The 24,822-nt window shown below is 36.3% G+C and overlaps 1 protein-coding gene across 4 annotated transcripts in view; it reads right to left on the reverse strand.

The window, feature by feature from the left end:
• Window positions 1–251: 251 nt before the first annotated feature.
• Window positions 252–24,822, reverse strand: part of LOC144969937 (ribose-phosphate pyrophosphokinase 1) — an 81,346-nt gene continuing 56,775 nt past the window's right edge. For 2 of the 4 annotated variants that reach the window (XM_078909020.1, XM_078909022.1), the window contains exon 7: window positions 252–4,687. In XM_078909020.1, the coding sequence (XP_078765146.1) occupies window positions 4,595–4,687 (93 nt within the window). In that variant the 3' untranslated portion in view covers window positions 252–4,594. Of the gene's footprint in view, window positions 4,688–4,720; window positions 8,001–20,073; window positions 20,234–24,111; window positions 24,286–24,822 lie in introns of those variants that run through there. The other 2 variants (XM_078909023.1, XM_078909021.1) reach the window with 2 other exon arrangements.

Raw genomic sequence — 24,822 nt, forward strand, 5'->3', positions numbered from 1 at the left:
CTGCCCACTGTGGAGGTAGGGAACCCCACCCAGAAACTAAAATGTCATTCCAGAAGATAATGAATGTCGTGTTTAAAGTAAAAAGTTTTCTACAAAATCTCATTCTCAGGTATATGTAAATTTTGCTGCTCGAAGCTCGAAGAAATTAATGTCAAACTGAATGTTAACAATGCCACATGACAGATTATCTCATTCGTCTGTAGTGTTCCATTCATCCTGTTTTGCTGATAAAGGGGAAACCCAAAACATCCTCATTATTTGTTTTCATTTATTAAATTGAAGCTTACATTCAATTTCACATTGTTATTTATTTCTCATTTATAGTACAATACAATGGATATAACATCCTGTTTTGCTGATAAAGGGTAAACCTAAAACATCCTCATTATCTGTTTTCATTTATTAAATTGAAGCTTACATTCAATTTCACATTGTTATTTATTTCTCATTTATAGTACAATACAATGGATATAACATAAGAGAGATGCCAACTTTAAAAAATCAGAAATGTGTACATTGATAGAAAACAAACAATTAATTTGCTCCCAAAAGTATTATCTAATCCAGCGCAGTCACCATTTCATGAAAATACAAACGAAAGAGTGAAAATGGAGAGGCTTCGTATAAGAACAAAACGGACAATGGGCGTTTTGGTACAAACCCTTTGTCAACACAACAATACACAAATTAATGTGGAAAACAAATAAAATAAAATGCAATGCATGTTAGTATTTTCAAGATCACAGGCTTCAGGCGGCGGCTCCTACCGTTTTCACCACTTCATGAATAACACTGACCACCACCGTCCATTCCTAGTGTCATGACATTGTATAAATACTGTGCTAACCCCGTGCTAATACAAGGAAAATAGCACTTGGTATAAAAAAGGAAATTTAAAAGATTTTTCGCATTGGTACGATTATTGGGTAAAAAAATTAAAATTTTCCTAATAGTTGGCATCTCAAATATAAAGAATAGCAGGCAGAAACAATATAGTTTTTTATTTAAATTCTTCTACATTTCATAGAAATATAAAATGGGATTGGGAGTGGGGGAACTGTGACACAAACACACAGCATCTATGATTTCCATCAATTTATTTCAAGTGTGTATTTCATAGAAATATAAAATGGGATTGGGAGTGGGGGAACTGTGACACAAACACACAGCATCTATGATTTCCATCAATTTATTTCAAGTGTGTTTGTAATCAGTGTTCTACTGTAATTTGATTGGTCAAATAAAACATTGACAATAACAAAAAAAAAAGAAACCAATGAAGCTGATCTATATATTTACAGTTCTTTCCTGCCTGTTTGATTTTAAAACAGTACACAGGTTTTTTTTTTTTTTAAATAATAACTAAAACAATAATGAAATAGTTGAGCTTTCATTATAGAGTAGGCTACAGATACGATCAAAATTAAGTACACACCAGACCTGCCAACCCCTCATATTCCAAACGTGGAATCAGAAGCTCAGAAAATAGGAATTTGAGACCAAAAAAAAAAATAGACGTTTCTTAACAATGGATAATTCTGTATCAAAATAATGACCACCAACTTTGCCACACAAAGATAGTATTTGGCACAGCTGGCAAAACTACATGTCACATGTGTTAGGTAATGAAATGGGGAAGGGGGAAAAGAGTGCAAGTAATTTTCCTACTTAGCTCCCTAGCTCCCTTTTGGCGATCATTAAAAAAAATATTTAAAAATCAGCCCTCCCCCCCCCCCTCCATTTTTCCTTTTCTTCTTACCATTATCATCATTATTTAAAATCGGAATTTTAGAGATGTTTTTGTTTTTATTTTGATTTTTGAGGGCTTTACGGCGCTTGCAACACATTTAGGTTATATCAGCGCCAGTAAAAAGGAAGAAAATGAGATAGTAAAAAGTTCTAGAATTACAATTAAAGCACCCAAGAAAAAGTAAGACAAAGGGGAACTAAGAACAAATAGGGATCAGATGTAGATTCCAAGAGCATACCACCAATGTACTTAGTTTGAAATCACCTATAAGTCTCATCCGGACACAAGCACAAAATCCAACAAAGAGGAATACACTCAAATGCTTACATTTCATTATAAATTCAAAATAACAAATATAATAATACATAACAGAGAGATGATTTAGAAGGAAAAAAATATCTCCCAAAACAATAACTCTGCATTTGACTGTTTCCCTCCCTGCCAAGGACTCCGACCAGGGTCAGGACAAAACCAAACAATCCCAAACTAAGACAAAGACAGAAAGCAAATTGGAAAACAGCTGTAAGGGGATAGAAGACATGATAAGTACCTCCCTGCCCACTGTGGAGGTAGGGAACCCCACCCAGTGGAATTTTAGAGACAATGGCAGAATAGTGGGAAGGTACAGTGAAAATAGGAATGATTTCGCCCAAAAGCGAAAAGGTTGGCAGATATGTATACACATTTAAAATAGTCATCAACTTTTTATTTGGAAAGGTAACATAAGACGGATTGGTTAAGTATTTTATAAATATTATTATTATGAACTGTGTCATCATCTTCTTGATTTTTTGTTTATATCTCAACTGTCCTCCACGATACACAAGTGCTCTTTTAACCTTTTTTTTGCCCCATTATTTTCAAGAAGCACAAAGGGCAAAAATCTTACATTTTCTGTCTTTCTCGACTCATTCCAACTAAAAAAACAAAACAGAACCAAACCTGTCTTTTGTCGGTTGTTCCAACAAATATTGACAATGCAAAGACCTAATTCAGAAACACGTGGGTGGTCGTGTGGTTGCGTACTTTGAAGCTACTAAAGTAGCAATACAATCAAATTTTACCAAACGGATAATTCATTTATTGATGAAACGTCACCAAGTCACTCAGACAGCTAGAAATGAATGATTAAACTATCCATCTGTTAAAATTAAGGCAAAATTAAACAGTCTGCCACTTCAATAAGAGGCGCCTGCTTCAACCACACGACCATGAGATTCTAAATTAGATCTTGGCCTTAACTAGTAGATTTTTGACCAATCAAAAGATAAAATTTGTGACACACCCTCACACGTGCTCGGACAAACATAGTTGGTTGTTTATAAACAGTAACGTGAATGAAATAGACCTCTCTCTGATCATTGTTATTGTTTTTATACCGCCAAATGGGTGACTAGTTACCACACGATTTTCTCGATCAGATTATAAAGGTTTAAATTTAGACATAGTTTTATGTGTTAGTTCTATTTATCAAGCTGTAGAACAGTGGGTATTTTACTTAAACACAAACCATCGATAGTTGTAGTTTGATGTGTCTACCAATCACTGCCATTATTTACATTATCCGAGAGGCGTGGTTATCTACCTGTCTATTGTCAATGAATTTTGGTACCTCATAAATAATTTATCTCTAAGTTGTTTTTCTGAGTTGAAAGAAGTCCAGCAAAACAACAAATGTGAATTATTTGCCCTGTATCTCGCTCACAGTTGGTTTCAAAAGTGACAACAGCACGTGCATATCATGGAGTAGGGAAGTTGAAATAAAAACAAAAATCTTGAACTTGAAGATAATTACACGGTTCATATCACCAAAATCTACATAGCCAATGAGCTTTATGCTATGTTTCAAAGTATATATGCATACGATTTTAAATGTGTATAGTAACAATTATTTTTTATTATGAGCGTATATTGCAATATTCCCTGCATGTCCTGAGAGAGCTTTACAAGATGTTCCAACGAAGAATAACACCTATGAAGTGCTCTCACCATTTTTTAAAATTCTCTCGACAGAGACAGCACTTTGGCCAGGTATTCATTTTACACTTTGAGTACAGTGAGATAATGCGAGTAAAAAGCTTTTTCCAAGGACTCAACTTCACATCAGCCACATACAAATTTATAACTTCTTATTTCAGATCGAGTTCTTGTCCTTCCAGGTGTCTAGAATCACTCAATATCGTTACAACAGGTCTATTTACAATAGAAAAATAATGGCTGGGAAAAACAGGTATTCGAAAAAAAAAAGTCTCGTCATTGCCGTGCTTTATTTTTTTTCCAAAGCCGTTAAACTTCAAATCACCATTGTAATGTTTGCTTGATACAAGCTATGATTCAGGTAATCACAAGACCTAAAAAAGATAAAAAATTCATTGATGTGAAATAACCATTAAAAAATTAGATTAGAAGTTCCAACTCAATTCACTAAGACAAACGATCTGCACAATTTGACATTCTCTCAACTCATATTCATCATTAGTTGTCTTATTCATCCCATTTTGTTGACAAAGGGAAAACCCATAAAACCAACATTATTTGTCTTTGTGAATGAAATTGAAGCTCCTACCTACACTCGAGCAGTTTCCTCTCAACGCTGCAGAACTTTGCAAAAAAAAAGTTTGAGGAAACTGTAGTTCTGGGAAATTGTGTACACTGCGATATTTCAATGCATTTGAGGAAACAGTACGAGTGTATTCTAGTTTTTCAATGTTATTATTTAATTCAAAGTAGGAAAGAAAAGAAACAACAGATCAGCTCCATTCATGTAGGATTATGACAAAATATTATAGTATAGAAAAGTGACATGAATGAATCGTGAGAAGAATCCAGTGACCTTCACCTGGACTACATGGGAACGTTGCTGAAGAGGTAGGACACAGACTCTCCGTTATGCGTACGTCGTATCGCCTCAGCCAGGATGATGGAGATATCTTGGCACTGGAAGGGGAAAAAAAAAAGAAGAAAATATTTCAACTGAGATGGTGTTGATAGAACAACAGCTGAATGAAGTGGAAAATGTTTTTGTTTGTTTTTAAGGGTTTTATGGCGCTTGCAACATTTTAAGGTCATATCAGCGCCAGTAAAAAGGAAGAAAATGGGATAGTTTTGTTTGTTTGTTTTTAAGGGTTTTACGCACTTACAACACATTTAGGTTATTTCAGCGCCAGTAAAAAGGAAGAATATGGGATAGTAAAATGTTTTAGAATTAAAATAAAAACACCCAAGAAAAGGTAAGGAAAAGGGAATGGTACAAATAAGGAATTGGAGTAGATTCCAAGAGCATACCATCAATGTACTTAGTTTGAGAACACCTAAAAGTCACATCCAGACACAAGCACAGGTCTCTGCTAAGAGGAATACACTCAAATGCTTACATTATACATTCAAAACAACAAATATAATAATACATAACAGAGAGATGATTTACAAGGAAAAAAATATCATCTCCCAAAACAATAACTAGGCATTTGACTGTTTCCCTCTCGGCCAGGGCCAGGAAAAAAACCAAGTAATCTCATTCCAAGTTTTGTTGTTTTTAAGGGATTTACAGTGCTTGCAACAAGTTAAGGTCATATCAGCGCCAGTAAAAAGGAAGAAAATGGGATAGTTGTAATTTATAGAACTACAATTAAAGTACCCAAGAAAAAAGTAAGACAAAGGAGAACTGGATCAAATAGGGAACAGATGTAGATTCCAAAAGCACACTATAGAAGTACTGAGTTTGAGATCACCTACAAGTCTTAACCAGTCACAAGCACAGGTCCCCACTAAGAGGAATACACTCAAATATTTACAAATCATATATAATATGCAAACAAAACATAATACATTACATAACAGAGAGATGATTTACAAGGAAAAAAATATCATCTCCTAAAACTAACTACACATTTGACTGTTTCCCATTCACCAAGGGTATCCGGTCAGGGCCAGGACAAAACCAAGTAATCTCATTCCAAGACAAAGACAGAAAGCTAGTTGGAAAACAGATATAGGGGCATAGAAGAGACAGAAAGTACCTCCCTGCCCATTATGGGAGGTAGGAACCCCACCCAGTAACCGGTAGAAAATGCGAAGATAAAAAATCTCACCATCACATTGTTCCAATTAAGCAGTTACTCCAATTACTAGATTTGACTGTATTTAAGTAAAAATAAACACTCTCACAATATATTTATCCATGTCACAAACGAACTTTATTGAAAATTAGATTGTGTAATTATGGCACCAAAAAACTAAAAAATTGTTTTAAAAATATATATCAAAAGAAAATAATTAACATTATGAACTGAACATCATTAGATAAAATAAAATATAATAAATATTGCATAGTGGTGATGATGGTGGTGATAATAATAATAACAACAACAATAACAACAACAACAACAACAACAACAACAACAACAACAACAACAACAACAACAACAACAACAACAACAACAACAATAATAATAATAATAATAATAATAATAATAATAATAATAATGATAAATAATATTAATAATAATAACAACAATAACAATAATACTAATTGATGGAAGTAAGTGGATCCACGAAAATACCAAAAACAATATGATCGGCAAGCTCTGTTTGTTTGTTTTTGTTTTTAAGGGTTTTACGGCGCTTGCAACACATTTAGGTTATATCAGCGCCAGTAAAAAGGAAGAAAATGGGATAGTAAAAAGTTCTAGAATTACAATTAAACCACCCAAAAAAAAGTAAGACATAGGGGAACTGGGAACAAATAGGGATCAGATGTAGATTCCAAGAGCACACCACCAATGTACTTAGTTTGAGATCACCTAAAAGTCTCATCCAGACACAAGCACAGGTCCCAACTAAGAGGAATACACTCAAATGTTTACCAATCATATAATATAATTTGTAAACTAAACATAATACAATGCATAACAGAGAGATGATTTACAAGAAAAAAAAAATCATCTCCCAAAACTATATACATTCGACTGTTTCCCTCCCAGCCAAGGAGCTCCGGCAAGGATCAGGACAAAACTAAGTAATCTCATTCCACGACAAAGACAGGAAACAATTGGAAAACGGGTATGGGGGATAGAAGACATAGCATGTACCTCCGTGCCCACTATGGGAGGCCAGGATACCCATCCAGGGCAAGCTCTGTCATGTCCAGCACATTTGAGTATTTAAAACCAATTTCTACTGAACATTCATAGCGTGTTGGTTCATTCACTGACGGTAGCAAAGAAATTACAATTACTATTTGGATAACGATGAGATGGATACAAATTTGATGTTTCATCCATTTCAAATCACTGCTAATTTAATATTAGATTTTTGACCAATCAAAACATAGGATTAGACACTCTAAAGTCCACTCAGACAAACATAGCCAAGTTTCCCACTACAAGTCATGATTATGTCCCTTCTCACTACAAGTCATGGTTATGTCCCTTTTCACTACAAGTCATGGTTATGTCTCTTCCCACTACAAGTCATGGTTATGTCCCTTCTCACTACAAGTCATGGTTATATCCCTTCCCACTACAAGTCATTGTTATGTCCCTTCCCACTACAAGTCATGGTCATGTCCCTTTTCACTACAAGTCATGCTTATGTCCCTTCCCACTACAAGTCATGGTTATGTCCCTTCGCACTACAAGTCATAGTTATGTCCCTTCCCACTACACTACAAGTCATGGTTATGTCCCTTCTCACTACATGTCATGGTTATATCCCTTCTCACTACAATTCATGGTTATGTCCCTTCCCACTACAAGTCATGGATATGTCCCTTTTCACTACAAGTCATGGTTATGTCCCTTCCCACTACAAGTCATGATTATGTCCCTTTTCACTACAAATCATGGTTATGTCCCTTCCCATTACAAGTCATGGTTATGTCCCTTCCCACTACAAGTCATGGTTATGTCCCTTCCCACTACAATGGTTTATTTCACATTATCCAAGTGAAAGAAACAGATGAAAAAAGAATATTTTCCTGAGTTTTTTTTACAAATAATTTGATATATCGAAGTCCAAGAAGTTTATTTTGTTTTGCTGATAAAGCCCAAGAAGTGGACAGATCTACAAACGTTAGAAAAACATTTTGTCACAGTCCCAAAGCTTTGCTATCCATTCAAGTTTGTTTTGTTTTTTAATCGTTTGTTGTTTTTTTTCTTCACATGGGCACATGAGCAAACAGAAAAGAAACAGATTCTCCATTGTGCGTCCTCCTGACTGCCTCAGCCAGTATCATTGAAATGTCCATGCTCTGGAAAAAGGAAGAAAAAAAAAAGTATCAATTTATCAATCAAGCAATCAATAAAAATTGTATTAGTATTGTGCGGCTATGTGGTCTAGTGGTATAACACTCGCTTTCGGATCGGAAGGTCCTGGGCTTGAGCCTCGCGCTCAGCGCATAGTTGAGTCCTTGGAAAAGGCTCTTTACTCACATTCTCTCACCGTACTCAGGTGTAAAATGAGTACCTGGCCGTTAACAGCAGTGTCTTTGTCAGAAAAATTGTCATATCGGCTCACAGGCGGCATGACCCGTCCTACATGTTAAATGTTGCTGTTGACCAGGGACCCCTTGTAAAGCGCTTTGAGCACATTTAGTGGATATTGCGCTATATAAAGCTCAATTTTAGTTTATTATTTTATTTTTTAGTCAAATTTGATATCTACAACTCTCCACTGGCAGGAACAAAAAATAAATACAGTTCACTCCGGATAATCGCAACACCCTGGGATAAGCAAAAATGTTGCAATTTACCGAAGTTGACTTTCCTGTCTACTATTGCAACACTTTACACAAACCATGGTAAACTCAAACCAGTTGTTGTGAACATCGTTCTTAGTCTTAGTCAACCACCAAGTGAGCAAATTGATTGAAATAAAAACCATATGGCAGCCTTGAATAGATTTCGACAAGCAAAAGCAGCTTTGAGAAAAGCCGGCATCTTATTCAGATTGGATTTCCTTTCACTATTTTGTTCCCAACATTTGTATGAGTCAAAAGAGATTGGCCGTGATGATGGACAATACATAAGCTCTCACCAAACCCACTGGTCACAATGCACAGATGTCAAAACCAAACAAAGGATATCATCAATCACTCTCTCCTCTCAAAAGTCATTTTCTACCTGTTGTGTAGACTATGCCTGCCCCCCCCCCCCCCTCGGCTCCTATCTAATACTCACTGATGACAGCACAAGCCATATTGCAAAGCCCTACCCTATTTTGTCTCTAATAGAGCGGTGACCCACTACTGTAGCATTAAACCCTGCCCACTCTCGATTCTTTAACCTATCATTACATGAACTCATCTAGGATGAAGTTTAATAATGAGATTTTGTTTAATTTCTTGAATTTTCCTCTTTTTGAGGTCGAAAATTTGTTGCGGCTAACCAAAATTTGTTGCAATTAACCAGTGACTTTTATATAGAATTAATTCCAATTCTTGGGAAATGTTGCCATTAACCAAGTTGCGATTATCCGGAGTGGACTGTATAAGGAAAAAAGTAGTCCTTCAGAGCCATAAGGCCCATGTCTATCCCAGTTTCTATAGCTTGAAATAGACAATAGCAATTGCTTGCTACCATTTTGATAGGACGCTACATCTATCACAAGTCCATTGTTCCGATAGTTTAGGACCAGTTACTATGCGTCATTACGAGGGAAGTGATGTCACGACTGATGAACCCAATTCTAGCAGACATAGAACAATGCTGATGGTGACAAAAGGTGAAAAAAGTAAAACTTTGAACATTTGCCATAAAGCCCCATTTTAACGGCATTAGCCCCCATTTTAACTGCGTAAAACCCATTTTAACAGCGCAAATCCCCATTTTAACTGCGTAAACCGCTTTAACCCCCAAGTTGTTGCATTCCGTAGATCCACTTTTCCTGATGTTGTGGTAGCAAATTTTTGCAAAACTGTGGCTTCCCTGCATAATTAAAATTTCTTTTAATGTACAAGTAATGTTTTGTAGTCAACAATTATTATGAAAGATTCTTTTTTTCTTGTTTCTGTTAGATGTAATAACTACAACCTGTGTGATATTTGAAAATGTTAAAACTATTTCGTTCTTTACTATTCCTAGTGTATGTAGCAATGACTATCCCGCACAAATCTTTGGGCCTCTTTTTCGCTCACGAAGTGCTCAAATTCGCGACAAAATATGGGACAAAGCCGTTCCGTACATGCTATTTAAAAAAATTAATTACGAAGCTGTTTATCGTTGAATATGACTGAAAGTTGGCACACAGAAAAGAGGTCATTTTAGATTATGTCAAGCGACACAACTCGTACGATTACCAGAAGAGTTAAAAATAGATTTTTACTCTTTGGAGTACAATATTTCTAAAACTACAAAGAGGAGAGATTTTGTCGCTCATAAGGTTATATATGCACATTTCTTCTATTTATATTTCAAATTTCATTGGATTATGATAAGTACTTTTCCCGTATTCTCACAAAACATCAACCCAATTTGCATTTCCATGAGTGAAAATATGGAGACGGCCATTTTGCTCCACCATCGCGCAATACGAAAATGACGTGAGCGAGGCAAGGCTGCCAGGTGGCCAGAATTTAACCTGACCAAATTCGACTTCAAAAGTGGCTAAATAGAAAATCACATGGCTTTCACTATTAAGACTGGCCCACTTAAAATGAACTAAATTTTAACAAACAGAAAATTGAATAGACTAGGATAAATGTCAATGAGACAAAAATAGATGAATAGAATTTAATAAAAGAAGCAAAATTATATATACGTGTGTGGCCATCTGGCAACTTGTTCGCGGTGACTGACGACACAAATCCTCGCGCGCTTTAAAAAAATTAAGGCATTGTTTCATTGTTATGTCATAGGGATAGTAGATTAACTCTCTCTCTCTCTCTCTCTCTCTCTAATAAATACTAGAAATAACATAAGCCATGGTCTCACGGGACTGATTGATAATAATTTAGCAGGCTTTTTTTGTGTCATTTGTATGGGTTGTAGACACAAAATTACACTTCGGAAAAGTTCCAAATGATCAATATTATGTATATTTTAAAACAAAATTATAGTTGACCCTCGCCATACAGCTCTAAAACTATACAAGTTAGAACTTTTCTGATGTCTTCATCATATTTTCTGATAAATTTGCCATAAAACTGCCAAGTTTTAATATCTTATTCCACGTATTAAGCGAGATACAGCCACAAACCAGAATAAAATGCAGAAAAAGCGTCCCATATTTCCGTATTTTTTTCTCTTTGTGAGTCATCCAAATAAATGACACCTTTGAAACTGCATAACTTTGTTATATATTAATGGATTTCCAAAATTCAAAAAGATTTTTACTCAGTGGAGATAGCGCTTTGATTTAAGGAGTATTTCCTACAAAAATAGAAAACAAAAATTTTCATAGTCATTGCTAGTGTATGATGAAAATGATGAAAATCGGTTTCTCAAAGTACATGATTACAGATCTAGCCTGTTTCCGCCGTAAGCCACTGCAAAATAGAATAATAATTTTTTTTTATATTATGCCTTTCTGCCATGACATCAAAAGATATCGTATCATCACCTAGTCAATACACGAAGGAATATAGATAATTCATTAAAACAAGATGTTTGATGTCAACAGGAATCACCTATGTTGTCCAAAGTGAGCAAATTGGGGGTTAATTATCTTGCCCAAGGAAAAAATGAAAGTGCCTGAAGCGGGGATCGAACCCGGGACCTTCCAGGTCACAGTGCAATGCCTTAATTACTTGACTATGCGAATATGCGTTATAACAATAATTAACCAACACACCTCTTCCCATTCAAAATAAAATGTCGGAGCATTCCGAGTGGTTGCCCAATTTAGACTGGGACGCAAGTAAACTGCAAAAAATCAGCAGCCAATTTAAATAGGGTAGCAAGCAATTGTAAGCCACAAATCCAGGATAAATGCAAGTTTAATAAAAGTATGTAAAGGTCTAATTTTGCAACTGTTGCATCCTTGGGTAAGGCACTTTCCACACATTATCCCACCTGACTCTGGTTTGAATGAGTACCTGGTTATAGGCAGTGATGGATATTGTAAGACTGTACATAAACGCCCCACAGGTGATTGGTACAGTCTAAAATGGAAATAGGGTAAACTTGAGCTTCTATATAGCGCAATACCCACTAAATGTGCTCAAAGCGCTTTACGGGGTCTCTGACCAACAGCAACAGGTAACATGTAGAACGAGAAATGCCACCCGTTAGGCGATATTACAATTTATTTCTGACAGAGACAATGCTATTAACGGCCAGGTACTTATGTTGCACCTGAGTACAGTGAGAGAATGAGAGTAAAGAGCCTCTTCCAAGGACTCAACTGTGTGCCGAGCGAGACTCGAACCCAGGAAAAGGCTCTTTACTCACATTCTCTCACCGTACTCAGGTGTAAATTGAGTACCTGGCCGCCGTTAACAGCATTGTCTTTGTTCTTTAACAAATTGTATTATCGCCTAACAGGCGTCACGTCTCTTTCTGCGTGTTAAGTGTTGCTGTTATTCTGGGACCCTTTGCAATGTGCTTTGAGCACGTTTAGTGGATATTTCACTGTAGAAAAGCTCAAGGTTTGGGGTTTTTAAAAAATGTATTCTGTCGTTCTCTGAATAAACAAACACGAGTTAATAGCCTTTTCCAAGGACTCAACTATGGGCAGAGCGAGGCTCGAACTCGGGACCTTCAGATCCCAAAGCGAGTGTCATACCACAAGACCACACAGCCGAAGGTGCTCTGCTGGGGTGAGTAAAAACCAACATTGAGCGTGGTAAATCCATGGGAATAGACTACACAAATGTTCATATTCATTCCCTTTGTTTCTATTCAATGCTCACAAATCATTGATTTTGACATCACTTGTGTAAAATCACCAATGTAAAGCATACCCCCCCCCCCCCCCCCCAAATATAAAAAAACTTCTTAAGAAATATTCAACAACTCAACTTTTGCACATTACTCCAACACTGACCACCCAGCCCATTTATTTGGCTGTTCCACAAACTTGTACACAAGCAAAGACGACGACGAGAACTATCGGAAATCCCCAGCCCGCTTTGACCCGTAATTTCTATGTTGCTTTACAAATTAAACGGGGAAAAAAAAAGAAAAAAAAAAGAAGGGTGGAGTCAGTAGCAAAGGTGCAGGAGAGGGGTGAAAAGTTGTAGTTGTAGTTGTTATATTAAAGAAAGAAAAATAAACAAAGAAGCGGCAGCGATAGCTACACATAAAGCAGTATTCAAAGATTTGTTAGAAAGGAATAACCTAAATATGTCTCAAGAGTGACAAGACGTGATGAGGATACGATGCAAACCAACAGAAAAACAAAAACAACAACAACAACAAAAAAACACTGACAAGACACACAAATTAAATGGAATTAAAAAAGTAAGAAAACAACACACAAAAATATAAATAAATAATGCAAAATATAATGGTGATATTACTAATAAAATAATAATAATAATAATAATAATAAAAGTGTGATCATTTCCAAAACAATGGCTACATGAATCAGCATCGATATCTAGTTTCAGTGAATTCGTTTTGTTAAAATCCTCATTGAATGAAATGGTGGTTGTTGCCTTCATACTTCTATTCTGCATCTTTTTGGTGTTGATTTTTTTTTAAACAGCCAGAGACATGATCATTATTTACTGTCTACCTAAAGATCGATATCAAGCAATAAACTTTACACATAGGCTTGCATGATCTTATTCATTGTATCCCATACTGATGGTTTGGGTGTGGATAAAACACTGCCTAACCCAGCTGGCGAACAACAAATGTTACCAACTCACAAGCAGGACGTAAAGCCCAACAGGTCATATAGTCTGTTAGAGAGAACACCTGGTTCACCAATCATTTCAGTTAAATTATTGTCCAATAACATACCAGGACTGTAAACTGTCAATGAAGTCTAGTCCCGGTGACGACAGTTTTTCTCAGTACTGATACCGGTACTGGGAATTCCCAGTATTATAATAAAAATATTAAGTTACATATATAGCACTCAACTTCTACATAAGTGCTCAGCGAGGCTTTCAACACATACGTTGACATAAAACGCTTCCCACAATCACCCACTATCATCTTAAGGCACTTCCCACAATCACCCACTATCATCTTAAGGCACTTCCCACATTCACCCACTATCATCTTAAGGCACTTCCCACAATCATCCACTATCATCTTAAGGCACTTCCCACTATCATCTTAAGGCACTTCCCACATTCACCACTATCATCTTAAGGCACTTCCCACATTCACCCACTATCATCTTAAGGCACTTCCCACATTCACCCACTATCATCTTAAGGCACTTCCCACATTCACCCACTATCTTCTTAAGGCACTTCCCACAATCACCCACTATCATCTTAAGGCACTTCCCCCATTCACCCACTATCATCTTAAGGCACTTCCCACATTCACCCACTATCATCTTAAGGCACTTCCCACATTCACCCACTATCATCTTAAGGCACTTCCCACAATCATCCACTATCATCTTAAGGCACTTCCCACATTCACCCACTATCTCTAAGCACTTCCACACATCACCATATCATCTTAAGGCACTTCCCACAATCACCCACTATCATCTTAAGGCACTTCCCACAATCACCCACTATCATCTTAAGGCACTTCCCACATTCACCACTATCATCTTAAGGCACTTCCCACAATCATCCACTATCATCTTAAGGCACTTCCCACATTCACCCACTATCATCTTAAGGCACTTCCCACATTCACCCACTATCATCTTAAGGCACTTCCCACATCACCACTATCATCTTAAGGCACTTCCCACATTCACCCACTATCATCTTAAGGCACTTCCCACATTCACCCACTATCTCTTAAGGCACTTCCCACAATCATCCACTATCATCTTAAGGCACTTCCCACATTCACCCACTATCTTCTTAAGGCACTTCCCACAATCACCCACTATCATCTTAAGGCACTTCCCACAATCACCCACTATCATCTTAAGGCACTTCCCACAATCATCCACTATCATCTTAAGGCACTTCCCACAATCATCCACTATCATCTTAAGGCACTTCCCACTATCATCTTAAGGCACTTCCCACAATCATCCACTATCATCTTAAGGCACTTCCCACATTCACCCACTATCATCTTAAGGCACTTCCCACATTCACCCACTATCATCTTAAGGCACTTCCCACATTCACCCACTATCATCTTAAGGCACTTCCCACATTCACCCACTATCATCTTAAGGCACTTCCCACATTCACCCACTATCTTCTTAAGGCACTTCCCACAATCACCCACTATCATCTTATGGCACTTCCCACAATCACCCGCTATCATCTTAAGGCACTTCCCACAATCATCCACTATCATCTTAAGGCACTTCCCACAATCATCCACTATCATCTTAAGGCACTTCCCACAATCACCCACTATCATCTTAAGGCACTTCCCACATTCACCCACTATCATCTTATGGCACTTCCCACATTCACCCACTATCATCTTAAGGCACTTCCCACATTCACCCACTATCATCTTAAGGCACTTCCCACAATCACCCACTATCATCTTAAGGTACTTCCCACAACCATCCACTATCATCTTAAGGCACTTCCCACAATCACCCACTATCATCTTAAGGCACTTCCCACAATCATCCACTATCATCTTAAGGCAATCTTTTGACAGGAGACAATTTTTTTCATACTAATTTAAATAGAACTAAATTTTTTTATTTTTTTTTTTAAATAAAAAACCCCCCAATAAAACAGCAAAAAAACGTGGTTTAATTTAAATGAAATCTTCATACAGATTACATCTGTATCACTGGTTAGTTCCCTTGCTAAAATTGGTCAGCTAGCAGCGCTTGATATTTCAGCAATGAGTCTCATGGCTCCAAAGGACCACATATCATGTAGTGTCACCATCCTCAATGCACTTCCCAATGCTAAATTCAATTTGCCATATAGGCCAAATGAACAAATTTTATATTTCATATCTTACACTTTTAGACATCCATTTCTAATCTGGCGCTCTTACAACACCCATCAGGCCTTTCGGTAGGTACCTACTCATTCGCACTTGTGTCAAGAGGGATGGTTGTGTGAGTTTAAGTGCTTTACCCAAAGTCACAATCCCAGGGCTACAGTTTTGCAATCACCACTTTCCACTCAGACGCTGACGTTCCCAAAATTGTGAGACGTTCTCAAAATTGTGAGACGAGACAAAATGTACCAGAAAATGCAATGAAGAACCATTCACTACTAGCAGATTTATTCTCTCCAAATCACCCATCACTGTAATGTTATGTTAAAAGCTAGACAACATGCTGGAAAGATGATGATGATGATGATGATGATGATGATGATGATGATGATACCCACCTATACAACCAATCAGACAGCAGGGGTGCCAGGCAGTTGGGAAAAGTTTTGGCAGACTACGGGTCAGTCTGAACTACGAAAAAAAGAGAGAGCTGGTACTACAAAAAAAGGGCATGCGATGCGATGACAATGAACCATCGGAAAGATTTGGTTTGAAAAACCGCCAGCAAATGAAATATTTGCCACGCCTGGAACAAAAGAGGTTAATTTAGCATAGGAAGGGAAAGGTTTATATAGATATACTGCGTAATACAGCGTAAATATATACATATCAGACATGCCAAATTGAAAACTTCAAATTTAGTAATTTTAATGTCAATTTTTAGTAATTTGACAAGGAAATTCGTAATTTTTGAAATTGTGTATGAACAACCACAATTTTATTATCATTATTATAGTAGTAGTAGTAGTAGTAGTAGTAGTAGTAGTAGTAGTAGTAGTAGTAGTAGTAGTAGTAGTAGTAGTAGTAGTAGTAGTAGTAGTAATAGTTTTTAGTTTTTAAGGGTTTTACGGCGCTTGCAACACATTAAAGTCATATCAGCGCCAGTAAAAAGGAAGAAAATGGGATAGTAAAAAGTTCTAGAATTACAATTAAAGCACCCAAGAAAAGGTAAGACAAAGGGGAATTGGTTCAAATAGGGATCAGATGTAGATTCCAAGAGCACACCGTCAAAGTAGGTACTTAGTTTGAGATCACCTAAAAGTCTCATCCAGACACAAGCACAGGTCACAACTAAGAGGAATACACTCAAATGTTTACAAATCATATAATATAATATGAAAACTAAACATAATACAATGCATAACAGAGAGATGATTTACAAAGAAAAAAATATCATCTCCCAAAACTATAACTATACATTCAACTGTTTCCCTCCCAGCCAAGGACTCCGGCCAGGGTCAGGACAAAACTAAGTGATCTTATACTAAGACAAAGACAGGAAACAATTGGAAAACGGGTATGGGGGGATAGAAGACACAGCATGTACCTCCCTGCCCACTATGGGAGGTCAGGATCCCCACCCATGTAGTAGTAGTAGTAGTAGTAGTAGTAGTAGTAGTAGTAGTAGTAGTAGTAGTAGTAGTAGTAGTAGTAGTAGTAGTAGTAGTAGTAGTAGTAGTAGTAGTAGTAGTAGTAGTAGTAGTAGTTGTTATTCTTCTTATCATTATTATTATTATTTTTATTATCATTTAAGCATTATTAAGAATTAAAAATTCGTAATTTTCCATAAAATTTCGTATTTGGCCATGAAATTTGTCTAAAATTAGTAAAATTATGAAAAATTCGTAAGATTTGGCATGTATGTATACATATAAATATATGGAATCATATATAAATAATTAATTTAAATATATACAATATTCTACATCTTATCATTTCATTGACCAGTCGTGAGAAACATTGTAAACAAAAATGTTAAAAAATAAAATCAGAGGAAATTCCCCTCGTCTTGTCTTTGAGGTCCATTACAACAGAAGATGTGTGTAACCCAGAGGTCTGATGCATCACAGCACCTCAAAAGTAAATAACAGAAGGCAAAGTGTTTTGCACAAATTTGTACAAATTTCCGATTCCATCAGTAGAAATGGCAGGTCAAGATGTTGCATTTTAAATTCTAAGTCTCAAGACTTCCCTGAGGTCTCAACGGAACCAGACCAGCCCAGAAAGAGGCCAGGGGGGAAGGAGGGAGTAATGCTTCCCTGGCTGCTGTCATTTCTTTCACAAAATTTGACAAAAGTGATGACAAAAGTCTTTTCCTGGACAGCATTTTTAAAAAAAAGATTATCAAACAGGAAACAAAAATTCAAAGTCTTGAATTTAACAGTACAAATTAAAACAAGCTTTAGAGACAACAAACAATTCAACACACAAACAAAAAGGAAAAGGAGGCATACGGATTTTGCCATTAAGCCAGTTTAAATAATATTGTTAAATTTGAGCGAAGGAATTGTATCATAAAGCATAGACATACAGATACATAAATATATAAATATAAAACTTGCCACCCTTGCGTCACGTCATTTTCACATGCTTGGATTAAAAGCAGAGATTGTTGTTACTCTCATACACCAATTTACATTATGAGTAAGATTTGTTTGGGTTTTTTTTTTTTTTTTATGAGTTAAACAATAAAACATTCAGAGGAGAAGAGTTCAGGGTTAGAAGAGTTTAACGGGAACGAAGAAGAAGAAGAAGAAGAAGAAGAAGAAGAAGAAGAAGAAGAAGAAGAAGAAGAAGAAGAAGAAGAAGAAGAAGAAGAAGAGTTTAATGTATATATTTTTATTTAACCATGGGTGCAAGCAACTGGACCTCAAAAAGCCTGCAAGTCTACTTATGACCAGACATATAATCTGAAAAAGCCTGCAAGATTCACGGACTTCACCTCGTCATTTGAAGTCTTGTTCTCAAGCATCTAGTCTTCATAATAGTAGTCCACAATTGTTGTATGTTTAATCCAAAGGTTGTAATGGAGTAATTTGTATAGTTTGTCACAAAATTTTTTTTAAAAAATCAATCAAATCCAAATCGCAAAAAGCCGGCGACGTTTTTTTCGGTAATCCAATCGGCCCGCAGGCCGGCTGTAGCCAGCACTCTTGCACCCATGTATTGTTATTTAACTGATAGAAATGGAAACAATTATGGCAGCAAAGAAAGAAGCCGGGAACAACGACAATTTTAAAATGCAATGCACTGTGCTGAAAATGTGTGATGAATAAATAAAAGAACCTAATAGAGGTGCATACCATTCTTTTTTTAAATTAAAAAAAACAAAAACAAAACAAGATTAAAGAAAAGAAAAGAAAACAAAAACAAAACAAAATGTCTTATTCTGTCTCAATCCCGAGACTGAGGATTAAGAGTGTTTGTGTCCTATTCATCCCTATAGAGTTATATTCCAACAAGACGTTAAACGAACATCTTTTTTTATTTTGCACGAGCAAATGAGGACCATAAGTTCCTCTTTAAGTCACGACAGTTTTGTGGCAACTCAAGTTGTGTCAATGTGATCAATTGATTCTTTCCTTTCTTATAATGGCCGCACTCTTGCGTGCACAATGCGTTACTGACACCAAAAGGCAGCCTTCAATAAAGAAAATGTGTCACAGTGCATGACAAAATCAGTCGGAAGGTGAAAATTTTGGATTTGTATTTACTTGCATTTTCTGAAAGAATATGCTCACCAGAGCATTTTAACCTTTATCTGAAGTAAATAGGTTATTTTTTAATGAAGTTATGGCCAGATGTATGGGAAAGGTATCCAGCAACTTTTCTCAAAATTCATACTTTTTAAAATTGACTAGCTGTAAAAAAAATATTTAGAAGTGAAATTAAGCTTTGATATTTCCCGAAGGTGTACAAAAACGGTTGATTTAATCATTTATGACAAGAACTCATTTTTGATAAAAACTGACCTTCTAACTAAACTGGGCAATATCTCAGTTCAAACCTTTTCACCATCCGACTGATTCTGTCATTCACTCTAACAATTAATGCCCTGGGAGCATCTTGTATTTTATATCTATTTCTATCCCTGAGAAAGATTTATGCTTCCAGTTATATCTCCATTGTTAATAAACAAAAATCCAATTGCTCAAAGCACGACTTGTAAAAAGGAAATTCAAACGAGTTCCTCTTTGAAGTGTCATAACATAGTTAGTGTAAAAGAAATGTTGGTTTCCCATCATCTTTCGAAACTCTAAATTTTTAATACTAAATTAAGTGTCCTATTTGGTCTTGTGATATGACACTCGCCTTCAGATCAGAAGGTCCTGGGATCAAGTCCCCCTATTGGTGACACATAATTAAGCCACTGGAAAAGGCTCTTTACTCACATTCTTTAACCGCACTCAAAATTAAAATGAGGATTTAGCTGTGAAAGCATTGAATAAATTATGTTGGTGAAAACCCTCTTACCTGTATCTTTGGGGCCTCTTTCATTTTTTGTCCTTGGGGTATTGTGTTGGTGACGACGACTGCCTCAAACATGGAATTGTTGATTCTGGTAACGGCAGGTCCCGAGAAGATACCGTGAGTACAGATGGCGTAGACCTTGATCGCACCTGCTTCTAAAAGTCTGGACAGGAAAAACAAAAGGAATAAATTAGTGGAAAAACAATTTCAATGAAACAAGATATGAAAGATAATTGAGCTTTATATAGCGCAATATCCACTAAATGTGCTCAAAGCGCTTTACAAGGGGTCCCTGGTCAACAGCAACATTTAACATGTAGGACGGACATGACGCCTGTTAGACGATATTACAATAATTCGGAAAAGACAATGCTGTTAACGGTCAGGTACTCATTTTACACCTGAGTACGGTGAGAGAATGTGAGTAAAGAGCCTTTTCCAAGGACTCAACTATGCGCCGAGCGCGAGACTCGAACCCAGGACATTCGATCCGAAAGCGAGTGTCATACCACTAGACCACATAGCCGCACAGATCTGTGATAGATAAAATGCAAAGCACTTACAATGCCATTATCATGTGTCTTGTGATCTGCCTATGAAACATCAATATAAATCCAATATGGCGGATTCTACATACCATAACGAAATAGCAAAAACAAAATATGATACCATGAAGTATATAATCAGTCGGATGGTGAAAAAGTTTGAACCGAGTTATTAATAAGTTTAGTTAGGAGGTCAATTTTGATCAAAAATGATTTCTTATCATAAAAGAATAAATCAACTCTTTTTGTATATCTTCGGGGAAATATCAAAGCTTAATTTCATTTCTAAATATTTTTTACAGATAGTCAAGTTGAAAAAGTATGAAATTTGAGAAAAGTTGCTGGATACCTTTTCCATACATCTGACCATAACTTCCTGAAAAATCACTCGATTTACTTCAAATAAAATTTTCAATGCTCTGGGAAGCATATTCTTTCAGAAAATGCAAAAAAATTGCAAATCTAAAATATTTAAACTGATATTTTTCATTCTATTCTGTTTCCAATGTGATGCTTTTTTCTTGTTTGTATTATTACAAGCAATCTACATAAGCAAGAAAAGATGTTCTATTTTATTTTTACTTATACAGACAATATATGTTTGTTCGATGTCACTTATTCCTGGTTACGTCATTTACTATTTCCATGTCACGCTATTTAATTTACCTAAAAAAGAATGTAAAACGCTAATTCATGTTCCAAGACAAGCTCTCTGTAGAAAATGACTAAAAATCTGTTTTTTTTTTACAAAGATAGAAGCTGTTTTCATTGTCAGTAGAGGAAAAAAAAAAAATAGATGTGGTGTTTCAATCATCCTGTTTTGTTGATAAAGGGGAAACCCAAAATGTTCATTTGATCTGTTTTTGTAATTAAATTGAAGCTTACATTCAACTTCACGTTATTATTTACTACAATAAATAAGTAAAATTACGAAATTTAGTCTCCAATTAAAGAACTCCACGAGCATCTCCGAGACGATTAAAACTCATTGAAAATAAAAGTTGAAGCCAGTCCAGTGTATATTATTTTAAGGATTTTGAAGAGTTATTTAAGCATTGTGGGGGTAAATTGTTGATCTATACAGTTAACTATATAGCGACTTCTATTTTTATCTCCTAAAAATTATTAATTTTTTTTTTATTTTCAAATCGGCAGGCCTGCATTTATCCATTTTGAAATATTTTCAGTCAAAATAATAATAATAATAATAATAATAATAATAATAATAATAATACTTATAATGATGATGATAATAATAATAATAATAATAATAATAATAATAATAATAATAATAATAATAATAATAATAATAATAATAATAAGATGATGATGATGATGATGATGATTAACGGTAGCACGTCTGACACAGGCCTAGAAGTGATTCAGGAAAATATTTTTCCCTGCTTTTTCCCGGTTTTTTCCTAGTTTTTTCCAGGCTCTAGGGAAAATTTTAATGTAGTAATTTTCAAGGATATTCATCAATTCTAGACCAGTTACCACTACCTATATAATATATATATATATATATATATATATATATATATATATATATATATATATATATATATATATATATATAGAGAGAGAGAGAGAGAGAGAGAGAGAGAGAGAGAGAGATAGAGAGAATCAGAAAAGAGGGGGAAATTATTGACTCGTAGTACATATTAATATAACAAGCCATCCAGTATCTAAGCCTACACCATCCGTGGGGAAAAAAAAAGAAAAAAAAAAAAAAAGAGAGAGAGAGAGAGAGAGAGAGAGAGAGAGAGAGAGAGAGAGAGAGAGAGAGAGAGAGAGAGAGAGAGAGAGAGAGAGATGTGAGTGAAAAAGAGAGTGGATGAGACTGAGAGAAAGATATTGACTCTGGCTATTAATACTTGGACGTATTCCTGTAAAGTCTAGGCCTCCTACAACATGCAAAAAAAAATATTAAAAAAAAAAAGAGAGAGAGAGAGAGAGAGAGAGAGAGAGAGAGAGAGAGAGAGAGAGAGAGAGAGAGAAATAGGGAGAAAAGAGACAAAAGAAAAGAAAATCAATAGAGAGAAAAAGACATTTGAATATTACTATGAGAGAGCAAGTAGCGTCCAAAGACTTGTGGCCTACTTATTGAATTGCACATGAATGAAATAAAGCTAGTTAATCTAGAGACAGACAAAACAAACTTAGTAAAAATTACAATGAGTAAACGACCTTAATCTGCCATCTCCAAATAATTGAATAACAAGTCACGAAAATTAATTAAAGTAGCCCAAGGACGTCGACCGTCTTTCTTAGCTTAGCTAACAATCGCATTCATGACCAAGTCAAAAACACAACAAAAAAAAACAAAACACACACTCACACACACACACTACTACTAAGATGAGGGGAGGGATGTGTGTTTCTAGCACTCTTGTCTTGTCGACAACGATGAGTCGACTGAGTGAATCAAGCGTCTTTAAGTCTTCGACCAATCACAGGCTATCTAACCCAACCGGCTGGTCGAAACAAAGACGCTTCTCGCCGTCGATGTATTACGCTATTGTTGTGCAAGTGGCAAGGAATATAACACCTTTTTGAGTAGGCCTAAAATCTAAAATCTAAACGTAAAAAATATAATTCTGAGGAATTTGAAAGTCACATTGTTGAAATCGGCTTGAAAAAATAAGAACATTGGTCCTTGTTTCAGAAAAATCGGTTGAAAACCAACTGTTTTACGAATAAATTCGATTTAAAAAATTGCTTTTGTTTATTTTCAATTTTTTTAGCAACTTTTTTATTTATCGGCCGATTTTCTTGATTTTTATATCATTCTTTATATCTCAATGAGACGAGATCAGTGATATACTTTGTTTGTTTCAAATGTAACCACAGCATAATTTGTTTTTTTTTACTTATCAACCGTGCCTGGATAATTTATTCAACAACTGACGCAACTATCCCATTGCCGTCTTCCAGTGTTTCAGCGATGACTCTAAACCACTATAATTACGTCATGCACAGGAAACATGGTAATAGTCTGTGTACTCTATGAATGCGGACCGGACTTTGCTGATTGGGTCGATCGTCATAACATAGGGCCTAGTAGTGTGAGGAAACCATAAGAGGCTGCTGCCATGCTCTAAGCCGATCGTTCGCAGGTTGGGTAATGATTACGCGGAAGAATACATGTTGGGTTGTTGTTCACCTAAATTTTTCTCACGGCTTTTTCCCGGCCCCAGACAATTTTCACCGATTTTCCCGGCTTTTCCCGGTCGGGAAATTTCAAAATAAAGTTCCCGGCTTTTCCCGGTTTTCCCGGCCCACTTCGAGGCCTGCTGACAAGTAATCAGAAGGTCTGAGGTTCGATCCCCAGTCGAGATCGACTAATATTTTGGGACAGATTTTTTTTCTTGCTTTGTCTGGCAACCGTTCATACACACTCTTTCAGTTCTTTACCTTACACTGGTGCCTGCTCCTTAATCTCTTAATTTGAGAACTTTGAAGCGTGGTCCAAAGGAATAGAATATAAACTTACTTCTCAGCAGCATGGCAAATGGTGCCACACGTGTCGGCCATGTCATCTACCAGAATGGCTATCTTTTCCTTCACATCTCCCACCAAAACCATAGACGCCACTTCATTGGCTTTCTTCCTCTCTTTGTGAATGAGGGCGAAGTCCACGTTCAGACGGTCAGCAATGGCTGTCACCCTGATTTAAAATATGTAAAATTAAAAATTATACCAGGGGTAATTTCAATGTTAAAAAAATAAATAAATAAAAAATTGAACTTTTAAATAGCGCAATATCCACTAAATGTGCTCAAAGCGCTTTACAAGGAGGTCCCTGGTCAAAAGCAACATTTAACATGTAGGACGGGACATGGCGCCTGTTAGGCGATATTACAATTTTTCGGAGAGACAACGCTGTTAGCGACAAGGTACTAATTTTACACCTGAGTACGGTGAGAGAATGTGAGTAAAGAGCATTTTCCAAGGACTCAACTATGCGCCGAGCGAGGCTCAGACCCAGGACCTTCCGATCCGAAAGCCAGCGTCATACCACTAGACCACATAGCCGCACAATTTCAATCAATTTCCCTGAAAACCACTATAGTAAAAGCAAAGGTCAATTAAATTCCCTGAACACACCCCCTCCTCCCCCTTCCTATGTGCAGTGATGTGGTCTAGTGATATGACACTCGCTTTCAGATCAGAAGCTCCAGGATTCGACCCTCGCTCAGCGGAT

The sequence above is a fragment of the Berghia stephanieae genome, chromosome 4 (genome assembly GCF_034508935.2).
Source record: "Berghia stephanieae isolate SIO BIC M18660-M18661 chromosome 4, UCSD_Bste_1.3, whole genome shotgun sequence".
In the NCBI taxonomy this organism is placed as follows: domain Eukaryota; kingdom Metazoa; phylum Mollusca; class Gastropoda; order Nudibranchia; family Aeolidiidae; genus Berghia; species Berghia stephanieae.